The sequence below is a fragment of the Saccopteryx leptura genome, chromosome 6 (genome assembly GCF_036850995.1).
Source record: "Saccopteryx leptura isolate mSacLep1 chromosome 6, mSacLep1_pri_phased_curated, whole genome shotgun sequence".
Taxonomy (NCBI): Eukaryota; Metazoa; Chordata; class Mammalia; order Chiroptera; family Emballonuridae; genus Saccopteryx; species Saccopteryx leptura.
The window spans coordinates 47,043,932-47,067,688 of NC_089508.1; the positions used below are offsets into that span (position 1 = coordinate 47,043,932).

Here is a 23,757-nt window from a genome sequence, read left to right on the forward strand (position 1 = left end):
TCAGTCTATATTTTAGTTCGAGATCTGAGCGAAATTTCAAGATCCGAGTCATGATTCAGGAAGCTGCCAGTAGCTGGCGCGTTGGTGCTTGGGTCTGGTATCAGCAGCACACCACCAGCATCTCATTCTTTCTCACGTGTTACCCGCAGAATCAAGTCGAATCTCGTGTGCTGTACTCATTCTTGCATCATTTTTGCATTTTTTTACTAACTTTTTTTGTGTGCTATCATGGAGCCGAAGAAAGTGAGTGTAAAGGACAGTGGTGAGAAGAAGAGAATGATGTCGACAGAAGTAAAGCAAGAAATAATAGAAAAACATGAGCGTGGTTTACAAGTGATTGAACTGGCAAGGCTGTATGACCGCAATACATCTACAATTTGTACCATCCTTTAACAAAAGGATGCCATCAAAAGCGCAAATCCAGTGAAAGGAACTACAATTCTGTCCCAATTAAGGACAAATATCCATGAAGAAATGGAGACGCTTCTGCTGGTGTGGGTGAAAGAGAAAGAGCTGGCAGGAGATACAGTGATGGAGACTGTAATATGTGAAAAGTCACATATTATTTATGGCGACTTGAAGAAGAAAGAACTATCAACCTCAAAAGAGGCAGCAGAAGATACGTTTAAGGCAAGTCATGGTTGGTTTGAAAATTTCAAGAAGAGATCTGGCATCCACTCGGTGGTGAGGCATGGGCAGCTGAGGAGTACATTGAACATTTTGTTGCGCTTATTGCAAAGGAAGGCTACATTCCCCAACAAGTGTTCAACTGTGACGAAACAGGATTGTTTTGGGAAAAAATGCCCTGGAGGACTTTCATCACCACAGAGAAGAAGCTGCCAGGCCGTCTCACCCTTGCATTGTGTGCAAATGCTAGCGTTGACTGTAAAGTAAAGCCACTGCTAGTGTATCATTCCGAAAATCCTCGAGCCTTTAAGACTCACAAGATTCTTAAAGAAAAACTGCAGGTTATGTGGTGCACCAATGCTAGGGTATGGGTTATGCAGCCATTTATTATTGAATGGGTAAATCTTGTCTTTGGTCCTGCAGTGAAGAAATATCTTCAAGAAAATAAACTCCCGATGAAAGCATTACTAATCCTTGATAATGCTCCAGCCCACCCACCTGGTCTTGAAGATGACATTCTCGATGAGTTCAAATTTGTGAAAGTCCTCTACCTCACACCCAACAAGACTTCAATCTTGCAACCTATGGATCAGCAGGTCATTTCCAACTTTAAAAAGCTTTACACAAAGCACTTGTTCCTCCGCAGCTTTGAGGTGATGGAGAATACAATTCTAATCCTTTGAGAGTTTTGGAAAGATCACTATAACATCGTAATATGTTTACACATTATTGACTTGGCATGGCAAGAGGTTACAAGAAGAACCTTGAACTCGGCATGGAAAAAGTTATGGCTTGATGTTGTTGCGGACAGAGACTTTGAAGGATTCGAACCAGAGACCGAGATCGAAACTGAGGTAGAAGCGTTGGAGGAGATTGTGTCCCTCAGAAAGTTGATGGGTCTGGAGGTAGATGAGGGTGATGTAAACGAGCTCGTGGAGGAACATGAAGAGGAACTCTCAACTGAGGAGTTGAAGGAGCTACAGATGATGCAACATACGGAGCTTCTGCAAAATATTAGTAGTGAGGAGGAGGTAGAGTCGGAGGAAGTGATTTCTACAAGTGAAATTAAAGACATGCTGGCAATGTGGGAGAAGCTTTCAAGTTTTATTGAAAAGAAACACCCAGAAAAAGTTTCAACTGGTCACGCTTCAGCACTTTTTAATGACACTTGTTTGTTACATTTCCATATCATTTTAAAAGGCAGGCAAAAGCAAACCTCTTTGGATAGATTTTTATTCAAAAGTCCTGCAAGTGAAAGTGCCGAAAGTGCAGCCCAACAGGCAAAAACAGGTGATGATTAAATGAAAAATACATAATGTTAAGCTTAGGTTAAGTTTAAAGTTAAGAAAGTGCATTTTTTTTACAATTAAGTTTTTGTGGTTTCATTTTAAGTAAAGAAAGTGCAGTTTTAGTTTTGTTTAAAGTAAAGAAAATGCAGTTTTAGTTTACATTTAGTGTTAAGAAAGTGCAGTTTTAGTTTCCATGTCTACAGTGCCTGCATCCCTTCCTACCTCCCTCCTCCTCTGCCATTCACCTCCGTTAGCCTCACTTGTCTGTCTCTAAGATAAGAATACAGTACTAAATAACACTTTTTTCTTTTATTTCATATATTTTGTTATGCATTGGTAAAGTATACATGTGTGTTTCTTAATTAAAAATGTCTTTTCATAATTTAGGATGATTTGGGGATGTTTCACAGGGCTGGAACAGATTAAATCTATTTCAGTTATTTTATCTAGTTCCTTAAGGTGTGAAGTTAAGTGGTTCACTTGGGCTCTCTCTTGTTTGTTCATATATGCCTGAAGTGATATGAACTTCCCTCTTATCACTGCTTTTGCTGCATCCCATAGATTCTGATATGTTGTATTGTCATTTTCATTTGTCTGTGTATATCTTTTGATCTCTGCACTTATTTATTTCTTCTTTGACCCATTCATTTTTTAAAAGTATGTTGTTTAGTTTCCACATTTTTGTGGGATTTTTTCCCTCTTTTTTGCAGTTGAATTCTAGTTTCAAGGCTTTATGATCAGAAAATATGCTTGGTACAACTTTGATTTTTCTGAATTTGCTGATGTTGTTTTTGTGGCCCAACATATGGTCAATTCTTGAGAATGATCCATGTGCACTGGAGAAAAATGTATACTCAGTCACTTTGGGATGAAATGTCCTGTAGATGTCTATCATATCCAGGTGCTCTAGTGTTTTGTTTAAGGCCACTATATCTCTGTTGATTCTCTGTTTGGATGACTGATCTAGAGCCATCAGCGGTGTATTGAGGTCTCCAAGTATGATTGTATTTTTGTCAGTTTTTGTTTTAAGGTCAATAAGTAGCTGTCTTATATATTTTGGTGCTCCTTGCTTTGGTGCATATATATTAAGAATTGTTATGTTTTCTTGATTCAGTGTCCCCTTAGCCATTATGAAATGGCCATTTTTGTCTCTGAGTACTTTTCCTGTCTTGTAGTCAGCATTATCAGATACGAGTATTGCTACGCCTGCTTTTTTTTGGATGTTATTTGCTTGGAGTATTGTTTTCCAGCCTTTCACTTTGAATTTGTTTTTATCCTTGTTACTTAGATGAGTATCCTGTAGGCAGCATACAGTTGGATTTTCTTTTTTAATCCATTCTGCTATTCTGTGCCTTTTTATTGGTGAGTTTAATCCGTTTACATTTAGTGTTATTATTGACACTTGTGAGTTCCCTATTGCCATTTTATGTATTGCTTTCTGTTAGTTTTGTGTCTTGTTTGATCCTTCTCTTTTGTTTATCTTTTGTTTTTATTTGGTTGTATTCCATACATCTTTCCTCTGTTGCTATCTTTTTTATCTCATGTGCTTCTGTGGTGGTTTTTTCAATGGTGGTTACCTTTAAGTAATGAAAAGGGTTCCTACCCTGTTCATTGTAGCGCACTATTTTGTGAGTACTTTTGCACTCCATTGTCCTTTGCTACTGTTAATCTCCATCCTCTCCCCCCTCCTTTTTTTGTTGTTGTTGTCACAGTTTAAATTTGGTTTTATTGTGTTCTTCTTGGAGCTTTTACTTGTGGCTTTGTTTTTTTTTTTTTTTCTTTGTATCTGATTGGAGAACCCCCTTTAGTAATTCCTGGAGTGGGGGTTTTCTGATGATAAATTCCCTCATCTTTTCTGTATCTGTGAATGTTTTTATTTCTCCTTCATATTTGAAGGATAGCTTTGATGGGTATAGTATTCGTGGCTGAAAGTTCCTCTCTTTCAGGACTTTAAATATTGGGGTCCACTCTCTTCTAGCTTGTAGAGTTTCTGCTGAGAAATCTGATGATAATCTAATGGGCCTTCCTTTATATGTTGTATTCTTCTTTTCCCTGGCTGCCTTGAGAATTTTTTCTTTGCTGTTGGTTTGTGCCAATTTCATTATGATATGCCTTGGAGTAGGTTTGTTGGGGTTATGAAAACTCGGAGTTCTGTTTGCTTCTTGAACTTGAGGCTTTAGTTCTTTCCACAGGCTTGGGAAGTTCTCATCTATTATTTGTTTGAGTATGTTCTCCACTCCATTTTCTCTCTCTTCTCCCTCTGATATACCTATTATTCTTATGTTATTCTTTTTGATGGAGTCAGATAATTCTTGTAGGGCTATCTCATTTTTTTTAATTTTTGAGTCTCTTTCTTCTTCTCTCTGTTGTGCCTCAAGTTGCTTGTCTTCTATTTCACTAATCCTACCTTCTATCTGACCTGTTCTATTAGCTAAGCTTGCTACCTCGTTTTTCAGCTCGTGAATTGAGTTTTTCATCTCTGATTTGTTTTTATAGTTTCAATTTCCTTGGAAATATATTCTTTGTGTTTATTGAGTTGTTTTCTGAGCTCCCTAAATTGCCTTTCTGTGTTTTCTTGTATATCTCAGAGGATTTCTAGGATTTCTATCTTGAATTCTCTGTCATTTAGCTCCAAGGTTTCCAATATATTAAATTTTTTGTCCATAGATTTTTCCTCATCTAGCTGTGTTACCTCTCTTTCTTTTGTATCCATGATATTCGATTTTCTCTTCCTTAATGGCATCTGAGGGTGGTTTTGTTGATAGTATTAATGAGATTTAATAAAGAATAAAAAGTTAAAAAAATAAAAAATCGAAGAGTTTTTTTTTTTTAAATTAATAATGAAATAAAGAAAAATGAAATAAAATAAAAATTTAAAGAAAAGGAAATTATTCCCCCCCTCCTTTTTTCCTCTCCTCTCCTCTCCCCTCTTTCTTGAGAAAATCTTGTGGTGAACTGTGAATCATAACAAACAATGCCTGTAATGGAGGGCCTGAATTGGGGAAAAGTAATAAAGGGGCAAAAAAAAAAAAAAAAAAAAAGAAAGAAAGAAAAAAGAAGGGGGTATGGACCCACAAAAAGCAAATAAGGAAAAAATTTGGGTCAAGAATAAAATGATTTGCTTTTAGGTGTTGGTTGACCAAGAGTTATGATGAGAGGAATAAGAGGAAAATAGGAAAATGGGGGGACAAATTAAAAAATTACTATTGTATTTAGTGGAGCAAGAACTAGATAAAATGGAGAGCCAGGGTTGGGAGCACTGCTAGTGAGTTAAAAAGGTGAAGTAAAACCTCCCCCCCAAAATGCCACAAACATAAGTTTGAGTCCCAGATAAGATAATTTATTCGTTATTGAGGTTTGAATGAGAGGAGATGTAAAGGAGAAAGGAAGAAACTAATATAGAGGGAGAAAAGAAAGAGAGAAGAAAAAAGAGGGAACCACTAAAAGAAGAAAAAAAAAAGAGGAGAGAGAGAGAGAGAGAGAGAGAGAGTTAAGGGTTTTGGAGTGCAACCCTCATAGAAAGGAAGAGGAAAGAAAAGATAATGGGAGATGTAACACTTATGGGTAGTGTAGTTCAAGGAGAGGAGAGAGTAAGACCGGCAGAGAGTTAATCGACCAAATTGGAGGAGGAAAACAAAATATCAAGAATGAAGATAAGAGAAACAAATGAACAAATATAATAAAATGGGATAGGTTATAAAATCTGCGGATTATTCTTGATTTTGAGAAGTTATCTTCTTGCTTTTTCTTTTCTCTCCCTCTTCCTGGTCGGTGACTCTGTACCCGGGTTCTGCCCCTTTGGCACGCTCAGGTAGAGGTTTGCAGTTGATAAGTCTCTATGGCGATGTCATGTATTGTGCTTTAGTCTCGTTGGCAGTTGAGGCTTATTAGCATTTATAGGCTCCGACAGTGAGAGAGTCCGTGTTCCTGGAGCCTTTCTCCTAGTCTTTCCTTCCTCAATTAGTAGCCTGATAATCCAGCTATGGGGTTGCTGCTGCCTCTGCCTGGATAGTAAGAGGCTCAAAGAGCTGGCCACTCCCCACTCTATTCCCACTCAGCACAGGGCTCTGGGTAAGGCTCAGTCAGTCAGAGCTGCTAGCATAATCAGGCAGGGCTTCCACCCACTCAAAGACCTCTGGCTCTGCCACTCTGTCTGGTAACACGGGCGGGCGCCCACTCCTGGGGTGCTTGGAGGAAACTCTCGCTCACTATCTGCGCGCGCAGACCAGGATATCAGGCCAGCAGTCGCACACTCTGAGTGAAACCCCCACCCGCACGGCAAAGTTCCAGTGTTGGAATTAGTTCTCGCTCCCTTCCCGTGCGCGGCTTTTTCAGGGTGCTGGGGCGGTCCCGAGATTCCGCTTTTGGCCCACACAAAGGCCCCTGACTCTGCTCCTCTGTGGGATAACACCGGCGTGCACTGCCGAGGCACTCAGAGGAATCTCTTGCTCACTATCTGCACGCGCAGACCAGGATATCAAGCCAGCCGCCTCACCCTCTGAGTGAAACCCCCACCTGCACGGAAAAGTTCCAGTGTTGGAATTAGTTCTCGTTCCCTCCCCGTGTGCGGCTTTTTCAGGGCGCTGGGGCGGTCCCGAGATTCAGCTTTCAGCCCACACAAAGGCTTCTGACTCTGCCTCTCTGTGGGATAACACGGGCGCCCACTCCCGGGGCTTTGGAAGGAATCTCTCGCCCACTATCTGCGCGCCGACCAGGGGATCAGGGAAAATGGCTGCCCCACTTGTCTTTCTTTGTCTGGGTTTGGCGCAAGTGTTAGCTTGTATTGCCCGGGTTGCCACAGGAACAGTTTTTCCTCGGCTTGGATCTCCGTGCCACAGCCTGGTTTGGCCGTTTGTGCCACGGCCTGGATCTCTTCACCCCCTTTGCCTGCCTTAGTTTCTATATTCTCAGTTCCCAGTGAAAGCCGCCCTGTTTAGGTTAGTGAGGAAGGCGGAGCATTTCTTACTCCCTATTTCCTTCGGGGTTTGGTTATATATTTAGCCAATTTTTCGCTCGACCATACCTTCGGGTGTATTGCGAAACATCTGGAGGCTCCAAGGATAGGTTTTTCTGTTTCTGGTTGAATATCTTGTTGAGTTTTGGGGGAGATTTATCGGTATTGCTTCCTACACCGCCATTACTCTGACGTCATCCGACTATTTCAGTTATTTTAAATGGGAGAAATTTGTTTGATATACGAGTTGACTGACAAGCTCGGTTACAGAGCAAATTAAACTTGTATCTCAAGGTACCACTGTATCCCATTTCTCATTATAATTTTACACTTCAGTTTTTAGAATTGAAAGAGCTAATACTGTGATGGTTGCCAAGTGGACAGTTTCTAACTCCAGTATTCTTTTCACATTTATTAGCTGTAAGAAGCTTTCCCTTTTCATTTGTTTATATCAGTGTGGGCACCTGAGTTCTTATTTTAATCAATGGGTTATAATCAGTTACAATCATCAGTTCAAATTTGGTCAGTGGGAGTTCTTTCAGTCTGACTTCTATGTCTTTCTGACATGTCTCCATCATTCCTGGAATATGTTCTTTTGGCATAAGATGTTCCCAGACTCATTCCTGGAATCAGCCATTTCTCTAAGGCAGGGGTCCCCAAACTTTTTACACAGGGGTCCAGTTCACTGTCCCTCAGACCGTTGGAGGGCTGGACTATAAAAAAAAACTATGAACAAATTCCTGTGCACACTGCACATATCTTATTTTAAGGTAAAAGAACAAAACAGGAACAAATACAATATATATATATTTTTGTATTTTTCTGAAGCTGGAAACAGGGAGAGACAGTCAGACAGACTCCCGCATGCGCCCGACAGGAATCCACCCAGCACGCCCACCAAGGGCGATGCTCTGCCCACCAGGGGGCGATGCTCTGCCCCTCCGGGGCGTCGCTCTGCCACGACCAGAGCCATTCTAGCACCTGGGGCAGAGGCCAAGGAGCCATCCCCAGCGCCCGGGCCATCTTTGCTCCAATGGAGCCTTGGCTGCGGGAGGGGAAGAGAGAGACAGAGAGGAAGGGGGGGTGGAGAAGCAAATGGGCGCTTCTCCTATGTGCCCTGGCCGGAAATCGAACCCGGGTCCCCCACACGCCAGGCCGACGCTCTACTGCTGAGCCAACTGGCCAGGGCCCAAATACAATATTTAAAATAAAGAATAAGTAAATTTAAATGAACAAACTGACCAGTATTTCAATGGGAACTATGGGCCTACTTTTGGCTAATAAAATGGTCAATGTGCTCCTCTCACTGACCATCCATGAAAGAGGTGCCCCTTCCGGAAGTGCGGCGGGGGCTGGTTAAATGGCCTCAGGGGGCTGCATGCGGCCTGTGGGCCATCGTTTGGGAACCCCTGCTCTAAGGAATCTAGGTTTGTTTTAATGGGACATTGAATTTAGAAACTAAGATCTAGGGGTCAGGAGTGCTTTTAGTTATTGGAGTAGTCTTCTCAATTCTTGCCGACAAGTGTGTGTGTGTGTGTATAAGTATAACTATTCAGTAAAAGGTAATAGTGGAAAAAAGTAGTATTGCTAAATTAATAATTTATTTTATGCTATTAAAATATTTTTATAAATATTTCAGGTCATCATAATATATCTCAAATATATTTATAGTGGTTAAAACTTTTTATTTAGATAACTGATTCTTTACTTATATTTAGGGTTGGCATATATTCTGACATAGATGCAGTATTCACCAAGCAGAACAATATATCTGGTTTTAAACATTTATATGAAAATTAACACTGATTTAGTGGAATGGATATGTCTGAGGTCTATAGTCTTAAATGCTCCTATTCCACAGTAATTTAGGATTTAGGAAGAAGTGGATTCATGAAGAAGCTTTGTGTGTGTGTGTGTGTGTGTGTGTGTGTACTTTTCCGAAGTTGGAAACAGGGAGGCGGTCAGACAGACTCTCGCATGCGCCCGACCAGGATCCACCCGGCACGCCCACCTGGGGGCGATGCTCCGCCCATCTGGGGTGTCGCTCTGTTGCAACCGGAGCCATTCTAGCGCCTGAGGTAGAGGCCACAGAGCCATCCTCAGCGCCCAGGCCCACTTTGCTCCAGTGGAGCCCTGGCTGCAGGAGGGGAAGAGAGAGACAGAGAGGAAGGAGAGGGGGAGGGATTGAGAAGCAGATGGGTGCCTCTCCTGTGTGCCCTGGCCGGGAATTGAACCCGGGACTCCTGCACGCCAGGCCAATGCTCTACCACTGAGCCAACTGTCCAGGGCCATGAAGAAGCTTTGAAGAAACACATTCATGAGTGGAGAGGCCCCTGTATGTGGAAATTTATGGGAATATCAGTATAATTTCCAGTGTTACTTTTCAAAAACAAAAAGAAGAAACTGAAACACTTCCATTATGTTATTGCTTTAAATCATAATCAGTTATTGACCAGAATTTATCCTTGTCTTCTCTTAGAATGAAAGTCTAGTCACTCAGTCCTTTCTAATAGCTTGGTTTTCCTATGAATTGTTTGTAGCCCAGGCTAAAGAAAATATTTTCATGGATTACTAGTTTCTTATAATATAATGATTATAAATGAGCTCTCAATGCTTCCAACTGGCTGACTGTGCCACTCTGGAAGTTTGGTTTCCTACAGTGTTTCTTAATCTTGTGGAAAGTATGCATCCTTTGTAAAGAAAATAGTCTTGTGGTTACCTGATGTTAACGGTGTTGATGCTCATGGCCTGAAGATTGTGCTGTATGTATGCTAAGGTACAGGCCTTTTGGGTTCAGCATGCCCATATGGGTAGGTGCTTTATGACTCAAATCTTCCAGCATTGTTTTTGTATTTGAACTACAATGTACGTTTCATGCAGCAAGCTGCACTACTATTTAGCCTCCATTTGGCAAGAATATGTCATGTATATAAGTCCATCTTTGTTCTTTTCTCATTTGCCTACAACTGTCTAATTCAGATTGGCTTCTTAGTCATCAGGTAGTCGTTAACATATGCTATTACATATGAAATGCTATGTGATATGCTATGATTTATGAAAATGTATTAATAAATTTATAGATAATAATAGTTATAATTCTGAATATCTGTCTACTAACAAATGAGAAAAAACTGACAAATTAATCAGTTTAAAAGTAACAAAAACAGATTGCAGAAAATATAAGAAGTAAAACAGAAGACACAAATCTCTTTTAACTGCAGAACCCCAACATAGACACTATTAGAGGACTAGAATTGCCAGTCTTCTATTAAGGACTATGCATACAAGTTCTTTTAGATTTTGTTATTATAATGTGTTTATCATTCCATATACCTGTTTCTCTTTCCAAGCTACGTATAGGAGAGTTGTCTTCATTTACTGTACCTTAAGAGTCAACTTTGAAAAGCAACAAATATTTATTCAGTAAATCTGTAGGATTAGAGTGCTGTAAATCTTATAAATTTGGCATACATTTGTTTAGGGAACCATAGTTGCAGTACATTAGTTTACATTTCTCAGTAATCAACTGTCATAAAAAGAACACATTTGGCCCTGGCCGGTTGGCTCAGTGGTAGAGCGTCGGCCTGGTGTGCGGAAGTCCCGGGTTCGATTCCCGGCCAGGGCACACAGGAGAGGCGCCCATCTGCTTCTCCACCCTTCCCCCTCTCCTTCCTCTCTCTCTCTCTTACCCTCCCACAGCCGAGGCTCCATTGGAGCAAAAGATGGCCCGGGCACTGGGGATGGCTCCTTGGCCTCTGCCCCAGGCGCTAGAGTGGCTCTGGTCACGACAGAGCAATGCCCCGGATGGGCAGAGCATCGCCCCCTGGTGGGCGTGCCGGGTGGATCCCGGTCGGGCGCATACGGGAGTCTGTCTGACTGCCTCCCCGTTTCCAGCTTCAGAAAAATACAAAAAAAAAAAAAAGAACACGTTTATTTTATAACTACTAAGTTATATAAGGTCTGCACTTAAATGTTTATCTTTATAATAACAAAGCACTCTCATTTATAAATCTATTCTTCAGTTGAATAGCACACATAATTTTAAAGGTTTCAATTTTTTGTCTTATCTATGTGTTTTTAGAAAAAGAAGATTTCACTGAAGCAGGAAAATACCTGAAAGGATGTGTTATCACTGGAATTTATTCTGAAGAAGATGTCTCAATACTGTAAGTTTATTGGTCTTCTAATTTTAGGGAGGAGGAAGTTTGCAAAATAATAAATTGTTTGTCTTTACACAGTTGGCTAAAAAGATAGGGCAGCAAGGCCCTGGCTGGTTGGCTCAGCAGTAGAGCGTCGGCCTGGCGTGTGGGGGACCCGGGTTCGATTCCTGGCCAGGGCACATAGGAGAAGCGCCCATTTGCTTCTCCACCCCCCCTTCTTCCTCTCTGTCTTTCTCGTCCCCTCCCGCAGCCAAAGCTCCACTGGAGCAAAGATGGCCCGGGCGCTGGGGATGGCTCCTTGGCCTCTGCCCCAGGCGCTAGAGTGGCTCTGGTCGCGGCAGAGCGACTCCCCGGAGGAGCAGAGCATCGCCCCCTGGTGGGCAGAGCGTCGCCCCTGGTGGGCGTGCCGTGTGGATCCTGGTCGGGCACATGCGGGAGTCTGTCTGACTGTCTCTCCCCGTTTCCAGCTTCAGAAAAATACAGAAAAAAAAAAGAAAAGAAAAGAAAAAGATAGGGCAGCAACATAACGATTTTTAATTTCCTTCTACGCAGATATGGAAAGTACCACTTAGCTATTTAGAATTTTTAAATACTATTTTATTTAGGCTCTGGGTTCTATTACCTGCAATTTTGATTCTTTGGAGTTGTCATATTTTGAGGGGGGGATTTTAATTCTTGAGTGTGTGGGTTTTGATTTGCTATCAAGATATATATAAAAATCAAAGTTTTTTCATATTTCTCCCAGAGTTTTAATTGATGTAACTATACCTGATAATTCTACCTAATTTTAAGTTACTGCTAACATACATTTAATTAGTACTTTTTAAAGCCTTAAGTTGCTTTATTTGTATAATTTGGGGCTCCTGTGAACCCCAAATATTTCAGGTGTTTCTGAATGAAAGACTAACCTGAAAATTTGGAGATGATCACATTCTGCATAATGGCTCATTTTCTTTTCTTTTCTTTTCTTTCTTTTTTAAATTTTTTTATTTTTCTGAAGTGAGAAGCAGGGGAGATGTAGACAGACTCCTGCATGCGTCCGACCGGGATCCACCCGGCATGCCGACCAGGGGGTGATGCTCTGACCATCTGGGCTGTTGCTCCATTGCAATTGGAGGCATTTTAGCGCTTGAGGCATAGGCCAGCTTTGCTCTAATGGAGCCTTGGCTACAGGAGGGGAAGAGAGATAGAGAGAAAGGAGATGGGGAAGGGTGGAGAAGCAGATGGGCACTTCTCCTGTGTGCCCTGGCAGGGAATCAAACCTAGGACTTCCATGCACCAGGCTGACACTCTACCACTGAGCGAGCCGGCCAGGGCCTATAATGGCTCATTTTCAAGTGCAAGTGGAGTTGTTGAGCTCAATAATTTGTCTTTCTTACCTTCTGACTATCATATTTCTTTTGTTTTAATTTTTTTCTTTGCAAGTGAGATGAGGGGAGATAGGCTCCCATATGTGCCCCGACTTGGATATACCCAGCAAGCCCTGTGTGAGACGATGCTCTGCCCATCTGGGGCCATGCTTACAACTGAGCTTTTTTAGAGCCTGAGGCAGAGACTCCATGGAGCCATCCTCAGCACCCAGGGCCAGCATGCTCAAACCAATCGAGCCATGGCTGCTGCAGGAGAAGAAAGAGAGAGAGAGGAAAGGGGGAGGGGAGGAAGGGGTGGAGAAGCAGATGGTTGCTTCTCCTGTGTGCCCTGACTGGGAATCAAACCTGGGACTTCCACATGCCAGGCCGACACTCTACTGCTGAACCAACCAGCCAGGGCCTCATATTTCTAATTGTGATTTCTGACCTTAAATCTTTCATGCTGTACACTGGTAACATGTGCTCTTGATGATAAAGCTCCTGTTCTATCCATGAAATTAGTAACTTTTTATAAAGATTTTATTTACTCATTTTATAGAGAGGAGAGAGAGAGAAGGAGAGGGTGGAACAGGAAGCATCAACCCCTAGTTGTTTCCTACGTGTGCCTTGACCAGGCAAGCCCAGGGTTTCGAACCATCGACCTCAGCTTTCTATTTTATCTACTGTGCCACCACAGGTCAAGCAAAATCAGTAATTTCAAAGTATACTCAACTCCAGATCTTTAGGAAACATGAAACCTACTCACCTAACACATGGACAGTCACCCACTATCTGTTTCTCTGCCATCTTTGTGCATTTAACTATGGCCCAAAGAGCTGGACTAGTCATTTTGAGGGTGTGTTTTGTTTATAACCAAGTGGTCAACTGAGAGGGTTTGGCAGGTAATCTGAAGACTGGCCTCTGGACTTTTTTCTAGCCTAAAGTAAGTTTTTACATGATAGGAATGTGACTGTATCACTGGTAATTTCACACAAAGCATTTTTTTCTCTTTTACTTAGTGATTTTCTTTTAGGTGTAGTTGGCAGTAGTAGTGGAGGACGGAGCTGGTTTGGGCTCTGTTTCAGTGGAGAAAAAACAGACTGTGTCTAGAGTACCTCAGTTTGAATACCTTCTGCTGTTTATCACTCTTGAGTCCTTGTTTCCTCTTTGGTAAGATGGGAGTGATAGTGCCTGCTTTATAGGGCTCTTCTGAAGCTTAAAGGAAAACTTAACTGAAAGCATTTGCTGTAGTGCCTGAAAATAGTAGGTTTCTAGTAAATGCATATTTCCTTGCTTGACAGTACAGTGAGTAGTCCAGAAAGTTTGAGAATCATTCAGTGTATTCCTAATCCTATTTAGACATTTTCTTTCATTTTTTTTTTTTTAAGTGAGAGGAAGAGAGGAGATAGGGAGGCAGAGTCCCACATGCACCCTGACCAGGATCCACCTGGCAACCCCTGTCTGGAGCTGATAACTTGAATCAGTCGAGCCATTCTTATCACCTGCAGCTGACACTTGAACCAGTCGAGCTATTATCTGCGAGAGGGGAAGAGAAAAAGAAGGGGAAGAGAAAGAGGGAGAGAAGCAGATGGTCACTCCTCATGTGTGTCCTGACCAGGGATCAAACCTGGGACGTCCACATGCAGGGCCGATGCTCTATCCACTGAGCCAAACAGCCAGGGCCTAGACATTTTCTTGATGAGTAAATTGTCTAGAAAAATAACTGCATAGATTATTATCTGTTGCTTTCTTTTACTTGATGTTGTCAAGGCTACAGACAACAAATTTGGCCTATAAATTGAGTTCACTTATTCCTTGGTAGTAGGGCTTCCCATTTGCTGCCTTCCACTGTGATCTTTTGTCCTCACTGTTTGTTTTTGATGACTTGCTATAGTTCAATTGAAAAGTCTAGCCTGACCAGGTGGTGGCACAAGTGGATAGAGCAGAGGTCGGGAACCTATGGCTTGTGAGCCACATGTGGCTCTTTTGATGGCTGCACCTGGCTCGCAGACAAATATTTAATAAAAAAATAATAACATTAAAAATATAAAACATTCTCATGTATTATAATCCATTCATTTCCTACCGCTCCTGTTCATGGTTGCAGGTGGCTGGAACCAATCACAGCTGTCTTCCGGGACAACACCAAATTTTTATTGGATAATGCCTAATGTATACAGGTCATTGTATGGTTCTCACGGAATTATATTTTAGAATATGTGGCGTTCATGGCTCTCTCAGCCAAAATGGTTCCTGTCCCCTGGGCTACAGTATCGGACTGGGATGCAGAGGACCCAGGTTCAAAACCCTAAGGTCGTTGGCTTGAGCGGAGGCTCACCAACTTGAGCGCTGGCTCACCAGCTTGAGCACGGGGTCACTGGCTTGAGCCCAAGGTTGCTGGCTTGAGCAAGGGGTCACTCTCTCTGCTCTAGCCTCTTGGCAAAGGCACATATGAGAAAGCAATCAATGAACAACTAAGGTGCCGCAACGAAGAATTGATGCTTCTCATCTCTTCCTTCCTATCTGTCCCTCTTTCTGTCTCTCTGTCTCTCTCTCTGTCTCTGTCACACACACACAAAAATTAAATATATATATATTTCTTCATAGGTCAAATAAGTATACTGCAACTATTCCAGCCCTGCTGCTTGCCAGACACAAAGAAGACAAAGTAGAGAGCATTCCATTAGCTAACACCCATGTGCAAAAAATAGTTGAAATAATAACAAACGCACTACTGGAGACATTTGTGAGTATATTTTATAACAAGGTTATTATTTGAAATAAGGATATCTAGATCAGTTAAAAATAGTTTATTCCAATATGTGGTTTTCCAGCTTTTGTTGGCATAGGGTGTTTGTGAGCTGAGGATTCACTGGGTCGCTCTGTTTTATTGTTCAGTCATTGTGCATAAAGCTTTGGTCCACTGCCAAAAGTTTACACGTCTTGGATTGTTTTTATTGCTGAGACTAGTGTAGCTGATGGCCAGTTGAAGTACTTAATCTAGGCTAAAACTTGATATAAAGCACATGGATTCCAGAGAGTCAGACTGCTCAGCTTCAAATCCCTGCTCAATTCCTCACTGGCACTATGTTAACTTCTCCAAGTCTCAGTTTCCACAAGTATATAATGTAAGCAATAGTAGCACCTGCAGGGGCTTATTGTAAGGACTAAGTGAGATTTGCATTCAGTGTTTGGCCTCTGGTAAACATTCAACAAGTGTTAGCTGGTATTTTTTATTATTTATACAGTTTAGAACAAAATACTGACTTATGAAAGGCCTTTTTCAGTGCTTTGTATAATAGTGGATTCAGTGGCACAAGAGATGTAATCTACATTTCTTGATTTCATTGTTTTGCATTTATATTGAGCATAGCTAGATTATTATAAATTTATCTTTTCTACAATTATAAAGTGACATGAGCACTTTATCATCTGTAAATACTGAACAAATACCTTCTTTTTATGTTGTGATGATCTAACTGACAGTACATTTTAGGCTCAAATAAAGACTGTAGCCTCAATAACTACATATTCTTGTCACCTTGATTCTGTTCCCTCATTAAAAGGAATAAAATAAAAGTTACAGATTATAATTAATCAAATTATTAATATTTTTAAGATGTAATTTTCTAAATTATTTACTAAAGTAAGTTTTATCTCTATTCCTTTTTTTTAGTTTTATCTTTAATAACATTATTAAGTGAATATTTCTTTAGCAGTTACATAAGTAATATTTTTGGAATTATTATAAGCCTTTATTTTTTTCCAGATAATACAGAAAACCATAAAGAAGAAATTTAGAATGAACCATAACCCCTTTAACCAAGTTTAAATATGGTGATATATTAGCCCAAACTTTAAAAAATTCCATTTGTATATATGTATTTGTCTTTTTGTATATTAAGGGATATTGTCATCAAGAAATAAAGTGAGACATATTGGTTTTTAATATATGTATAATAATCTGTTGTACTAGAAAACCCACAATGTATTTAATTAATTGGGTTTTTTTTTTTTAATAATTTTATTTTTTTAATGGGGTGACATCAATAAATCAGGATACATATATTCAAAGATAACAAGTCCAGGTTATCTTGTCGTTCAATTATGTTGCATACCCATCACCCAAAGTCAGATTGTCCTCTGTCACTTTCTATCTAGTTTTCTTTGTGCCCCTCCTCCTCCCCCTTTCCCTCTCCCTTTCCCCCCTCCCCCCCGTAACCACCACACTCTTATCAATGTCTCCTAGTTTCACTTTTATGTCCCACCTACGTATGGAATAATGCAGTTCCTAGTTTTTTCTGATTTACTTATTTCGCTTCGTATCATGTTATCAAGATCCCACCATTTTGCTGTAAAAGTTCCAATGTCATCATTTCTTTTTTTTTTTATTTATTTTATTATTATTATTATTATTATTTTTTTTTTTTTCATTTTAGAGAGGAGAGGGAGAGACAGGGGGAGAGAGAGAGAGAGAGAGAGAGAGAGAGAGAAGAGAGAGACAGAAGGGGGGGAGGAGCTGGAAGCATCAACTCCCATATGTCCCTTGACCAGGCAAGCCCAGGGTTTCGAACCGGCGACCTCAGTATTTCCAGGTCGACGCTTTATCCACTGCGCCACCACAGGTCAGGCCCAATGTCATCATTTCTTATGGCTGAGTAGTATTCCATAGTGTATATGTGCCACATCTTCTTTATCCAGTCATCTATTGACAGGCTTTTTGGTTGTTTCCATGTCCTGGCCACTGTGAACAATGCTGCAATAAACATGGGGCTGCATGTGTCTTTACGTATCAATGTTTCTGAGTTTTGGGGGTATATACCCAGTAGAGGGATTGCTGGGTCATAAGGTAGTTCTATTTTCAGTTTTTTGAGGAACCACCATACTTTCTTCCATAATGGTTGTACTACTTTACATTCCCACCAACAGTGGATGAGGGTTCCTTTTTCTCCACAATGTATTTAATTAATTGGGGGTTTTTTGACAGAGAGACAGCAGGGAGAGGGATAGATAGGGACAGACAGATAAGAAGAGAGAGAGATAAGAAGCGTCCATTCTTCGCTGCGGCACCTTCGTTGTTCGTTAATTGCTTTCTCAGATGTGCCTTGTCCTGGGGGGTTACAGCAGAGCGAGTGACCCCTTGCTCAAGCCAGGGACCTTGGGCTCAAGCCAGCGACCTTGGCTTCAAGCCACCAACCTTTGGGCTCAAGCCAGAAACCATGGGGTTATGTCTATGATCCCACGCTCAAGCCAGTGACCCCGTGCTCAAGCTGGTGAGCCTATGCTCAAGCCAGATGAACCTGCACTCAAGCCGGCGACCTCGGGGTTTTAAACCTGGGTCCTCTGCGTCCCAGTCTGACGCTCCATCTACTACGCCATGGCCTGGTCAGGCTCATTAGTTTTTTGTTGTTGTTGATGAATGTTTAAGTTGTCTTTAGTTTGTTTTTTTTTTCACTCAGGGACCATCCTTATAGCTAGTCTTTAGGTGTCTCCATGATTACATACTTAGGTATATTTATAGAATTTGAATTTCTCTTCCAAAGGATGGGCACATTTTTAAAGCTTCTGATACTTATTCCTGTTTTGCTCAACAGAAGGTTTGTATTGTTTTACTCATTTTGCCTAACAGATAAAATAAAAATTAGTATCAATTTGTTTCTTTAAGATTATAATCTTTCAGGCTGGGAAATTTAAGGCAAACTTAACTGTTAAAATCTGTTTATAGTTTAGGCAAACATGATAAGCATCGTGGCAGTGTTTCAGCTTACAGTGTTTTGGTTTGCAGTGTTCTACTAAATACTGAACACCTATAATAAAAAATTATTTTGCTTTTGGTTTATGATGTTTCTGTAAATTAAAAAACCCTCAAGTGGTTATTAAATTTCCAAAAACTGCTCTGTGTTAGAGGTTTAAGTCTCATCGTCAGGCCTGCGCATAGGTACTAGGAAGACTGGTTCTTTGATCTGGTGAGGAAGAGTAGTGAATGAACAGATAGTAAATATTTTTATATGGTGTCAATTTTTTATTTTAGTAAACTTGAAGGTTAATAATGCCCGAAAATGAAAAACACGATAACTGTATGTTTAGTGTTTTTTGTGGATACATCAAGTTTCTTTTTTATGATTTTACAAGGAATAAGAGTAACAGAACTCACACAATTATAGCCTCTTATATACTCAAATAGCTAAAGGTCACCTTCCAGTTCCTACACTTGATGACCTTTTCTGTTTTTCCTTAGTCTCTCAGTAGCAATCAAAACTGTTAACTATGGGGGAAAAAAAAGAGAAAGACAGAGGAAGGGTAGAGAGGGGTAGGAAGAAACAGAAAACTGTTAATTATGTCATCCACAATCTCCACTACCCTTTTTTTTAGCTTTATTTTGAAACCCTGGTTGTCATACATTGAATTCTTTATTGGATCACAGCAGATTGTAGACCTGTCTCCTCCTCTGAAGTATGCACTCTTTGAGGGCAGGGAGAGTATCTGATTCTGTTTGACCAATACCCAGCATAACATCTTTAATTTTGTAGTTCTCAGGTGTTTGAGATGAGAGGTGGTGGCTCCATCCTGCTGAATGTTTCCAATCTGTTCAGAGTGAGATCTGTTGGCCTGAAAAGATCTGTAGGTTTTACAAAAGGCGTGTAACTCCTGTACAAGATAAAGATGACATTTAACACAAGAAGACAACATAGGGGAATTTGGAGAAGAAGGGATTGAAGACTTAAGTCATGAAAAAGGAAGGTGTGAGAAGTGATTTTGAGTGTGAAAGAGGGAATTTGAAGAAAAATGAGAATTGGCAGAGGAAAGTGGCTTTGAAAACTAAATAGAGAAAAGTACATGCTAGATTTTGATGTTTGAGGATGATGAACCTGTTCTGTGTTCTGAAGTTGTTGGCATAGTGAAAACTATAAGTTGTTCATCTGGATTTCTAGTGTGATCCATTGAAATGTGGAGCTGGTGCTAGTTTCAGATCTTCTTCCTATTAGCTGAGTGGCTGTGGCGAGTCATTTTCTCTCCATTGGTTTCCTCCTGGGTCCCCTGGACATTCTTTATCTGATAGAGGATGATTTAATCTAGTTTGTAGGTAAATCCAGATGATGAAATAATAGATGTGGAATGAAAAATGGTAAAGTCTTTAATATTTTAAGTCATTGCTGCCTGATCAGGCAGTGGCGCAGTGGATAGAGTGTCGGACTAGGATGTGGAAGGACCCAGGTTCGAGACCCCGAGGTCACCAGCTTGGACTCAAGGTCGCTGGCTCGAGCAAGGGGTTACTTGGTCTGCTAAAGGCCCACGGTCAAGGCACATATGAGAAAGCAATCAATGAACAACCAAAACGAAAAACTGATGATTGATGCTTCTCATCTCTCTCCGTTCTTGTCTGTCTGTCCCTATCTATCCCTCTCTCTGACTCTCTCTCTGTCTCTGTAAAAAAAAAAAAAAGGTCATTGCTATTTTTAATTCTAAATATGTTAATATTGTTTGATGCTCTTTCCAGTTCTTATTACACATTGTCCTTTATAAATATATAAAAATAGTTATTCTCTTAATTAATAAAGAATAAGAGGGTAAGGTTTCTTCTTATAGTTTTTTTTGTTGTTGTTATTTTAAACCCAAAAGACATGAGACTTTTTGTTTTAATATATTTTTGGTTACTTTAATTATGCTAAAAATCTGTAATACTGAAACAAAGTGAGATCTTATTTTTATTTCAACTAATCATAAGTATTAAAAGTTATATCTCTGAAGCTCAGCTTAATTTTTTTTCAGAAATTTTATGTTAGAGAAAGATCTGAGTGTTTTCTCTGCCACATGTACATTGTCCACTCTGGTCCAGATTTTAGCATAAGAAATCATTAAGCATGTTACATCCTTGTGAAATAGGATGCTCCTTTAAGTTATTTTTAAATTCTATTAGTACTTTTATTTTGAAAATAATTTTACTAAGATGAAGTAGGCTTAAATAAAAAATAACTCTTGAGATTTATAGTTAATAGTAGTATAGCCTATCTCTTACATGGTAATATGTTTGAATTACATTTTACAAACAAATTGCAAGAGTGATTTGAACATTATTTTCTGTTTTATGCATCATCATCATTCTCCTTTTTAACAGCCAGAAATCACTGTGGAAAACCTTCCTAGTTATTTAAGGCTTCAGAAACCATTACTAATTTTATTCAGTGATGGCAGCATGAACCCTCAGTATCAAAAAGCAGTATCGACACTGGTAAAAGAGAAACACTTGGATTCAGTTATCCCTTGTTGGTTAAATCTGTGAGTATGTTTTTATCTTTTAATAAATGTAAAAGGTAAAGAAAGTATATAATTGTTACATTTTCATTAGGAAATGAAACTCTCTAACTCTACCTTTGGAATTAATATTTTGGGACCAATGTATGTCATCATGATATTTTAGTAACTAAACTCTCTTAGATGATCTAAAATGACCTTATTTTAGATCAAGTTCCATACTACAGTAATTTTTTTTTTTTCAGCTATTTTAAGACAAAATTGTAAGGTATTTCTAGTTACATTGTGATGATTTGATATATTGTATACATTGTTAAAGGATTCCTCCATCTAGTCAATTAACACATCCATCACCTCACCTATTTATATGCACACACATATTTAAATTGGGGGTGATTGAGAACATTTGACTCGCCTAGTAAATTTCAATTATACAGTATAGTGTTATCAACTCTAGCCACCATGTACTCTGAACATTTGTACTCTTTTAGCATCCTCTCTTTATTTTCCCTAATATTGATTGCCTGGCAACCACTTTTCTACTGTTTCTATGAATTTGACTTTTTTTTTTTATTCCACATCTAAGTGATTCTGTGCAGTATTTGTCTTTGCTTGACTTATTCCACTTAGCATAATGCTCTCAAGATCCATCCATGCTGTAGCAAATGGCAGACTTTTCTTCTTTCCCATCGCTGAATAATATTACATTATGTGTGCATGTGTGTTTACATATGTTACACACCACATCTTATTTATTTATTTATTTATTTATTTATTTATTTTTGTGGCAGAGACAGAGACTCAGAGAGAGGGACAGATAGGGACAGACAGACAGGAAGGGAGAGAGATGAGAAACATCAATTCTTCGTTGTGAGTCCTTAGTTGTCCATTGATTGATTTCTCATATGTGCTTTGACCCGGGGGGCTTCAGCAGACCAAGAGTGACCCCTTGCTTGAGCAAGCGACCTTGGGTTCAAGCTGGTGAGCCTTGCTCAAACCTGATGAGCCTGCTCAAACCTGATGAGCCTGCGCTCAAGCTGGGACCTCGAGGTCTCCAACACGGATCTTCCGCATCCCAGTCCAATGCTCTATCCACTGCACCACCGCCTGGTCAGGCATCTTACTTATTCATTCATAATGCTACAATAGATATGATAGTGCAGATATTTCCTTTGATATCCTGTTTTTATTTTTTTTTAATACATACCCAGAACTAGGATTGCTGGATTATATAGTAGTTTTATTTTTAATTATTTGAGAAACTTTCATACTGTTTGCCATTGCACCAATTTACATCCCTACCAGCAGTGCATAAGGATTTCCTTTTATTTATATCCTCACCAATACCTGTTATCTCTTGTCTTTTTGATAATGGCCATTCTAACACATGGAAGGTGATGGCTCATCATGCATTTCTGCGATGATTAGTGATGTCGAGCATCTTTTCATATACCTTTTGGCCTTTCTGTGTCTCCTTTCAAAAATGTTTAACCAATTCTTCTGCCCATTATTAAATTGGATTGTTTTGAGGGTTTTTTCTTTGAGTTGTATGAGTTCTTTAGTTACTTTGTAAAAGGAAGTATATAAGTATCTTGTATTTTATTGTTTGTAACCATTTCATTTTTGAACTGTTATGTGATTGGATACTTGGCTGAAGTTTGGAAGGAACCTATTGATTGTTAAGCTGAAATTGTCAAGCCTTTGGACTATGCTTATTTTCATTAAAACTCTCCTCAGTTGCCTTTTTTCCTCCTAAGTGAAACAAAGTGCCCCATCTTAAAAGAAACTTTTTAAGACTGATACTGCCCTGGCTGAATAGCTCAGTTGGTTAGAGCAGTAGTCGGCAAACTGTGGCTCGCGAGCCACTAGCGGCTCAATCAGATTGAGGACGTTTTTAGCAAAGGCCAGTTTAGGAGTACCTTAATGAAGTTAATAACAATGTACCTACCTATATAGTTTAAGTTTAAAAAATTTGGCTCTCGAAAGAAATTTCTGTCGTTGTACTGTTGATATTTGGCTCTGTTGAGTAATGAGTTTGCCAACCATTGGGTTAGAGCATTGACCTGATACGCCAAGGTTGCAGGTTTGATCCTCAGTCAGGGCACATACAAGAGTTAACCAATGAATGTATAAATAAATGGAACGAGTCAATGTTTCTCCCTCCTTCTCTCTTCCTCTCTCTCTCTCTCTCTTCCTATTTCTCTAAAATCATTAATAAAATTTAAAAAATGTTTGAAAAAAGACTGTTTACTAATACATAGTTACATAGTTATAGACCTCGGTTTTTAGGACATTTTTTCATAAAATACTGTCTTCATAACTTACTATCTTGATTCTAAATTAGAAGGTTAATGTTCCAAAAACTGTTTATTTTCATTATTTTGTTACAGAAATAAATACTAATTAACATGTTTAATTACTCTCTTTTGTAGAAAGAACACTCCTGTGGGGAGAAGAATCTTGCAGGTGTATTTTGATCATCTACCTCCCCTTCCTCTTCTTGTTGTAGTGAATCTGCATTCAGGTGGCCAAGTATTTGCATTTCCTTCAGACCAGGCTATAACCGAACAGAACCTATTATTGTGGCTTAAGAAATTAGAAGCAGGACTAGTAAGCCCTATCAGTAAGTTTTCTCTTTTGTCAAACACATACCATTATGTTTTTTGTTTCATAGATTTTTAAACTTGGATGATAACTAATGAATGCTAGAATTAGTTGAATTGTAATCTTTATAAATATCCTAAATAAGAATATGCTGATAGCACACCTATGTGGTATTATTACCCACAGAAAATAAGTACCATTCTATTAATTTAATTATAATAGCAAACGTTTATTGAATGTTTACTAGGTGCATTCAATTAGTAGATGTTTAGTAATAACAATGCTAAGTTGCCTGGCCTGTGGTTGTAGAGTAGATAATGTGTCGGAACTGTAATGCTGAAGTTGCCAGTTTGAAACCATGGGCTTGCCTGGTCAAGGCATATTTGAGAAGCAACTATGAGTTGATGCTTTCTGCTCCTCCCTAGTTCCTTGCCTTTCTCTCTCTCTCTCGTCTCTCTTTAAAAAAATGGCTAGAAAAAAAGGGGAAAAAAAAGAATGCTAAGTTATTCACATGCATTATC

General features: G+C 39.7%; 1 protein-coding gene and 1 non-coding gene across 3 annotated transcripts in view; both read left to right on the top strand.

The window, feature by feature from the left end:
* TXNDC16 (thioredoxin domain containing 16) overlaps positions 1-23,757 on the top strand; it is a 91,452-nt gene that overhangs the window by 59,092 nt on the left and 8,603 nt on the right. For both annotated transcript variants that reach the window (XM_066342112.1, XM_066342111.1), the window contains 4 exons: positions 10,952-11,036; positions 14,987-15,125; positions 20,496-20,656; positions 23,065-23,255. In XM_066342112.1, the coding sequence (XP_066198209.1) occupies positions 10,952-11,036; positions 14,987-15,125; positions 20,496-20,656; positions 23,065-23,255 (576 nt within the window). The remainder of the gene's footprint in view (positions 1-10,951; positions 11,037-14,986; positions 15,126-20,495; positions 20,657-23,064; positions 23,256-23,757) is intronic.
* On the top strand, positions 10,420-10,495 carry TRNAT-GGU (transfer RNA threonine (anticodon GGU)). The gene has a single exon. It is a non-coding gene; the product is annotated as a tRNA-Thr (tRNA).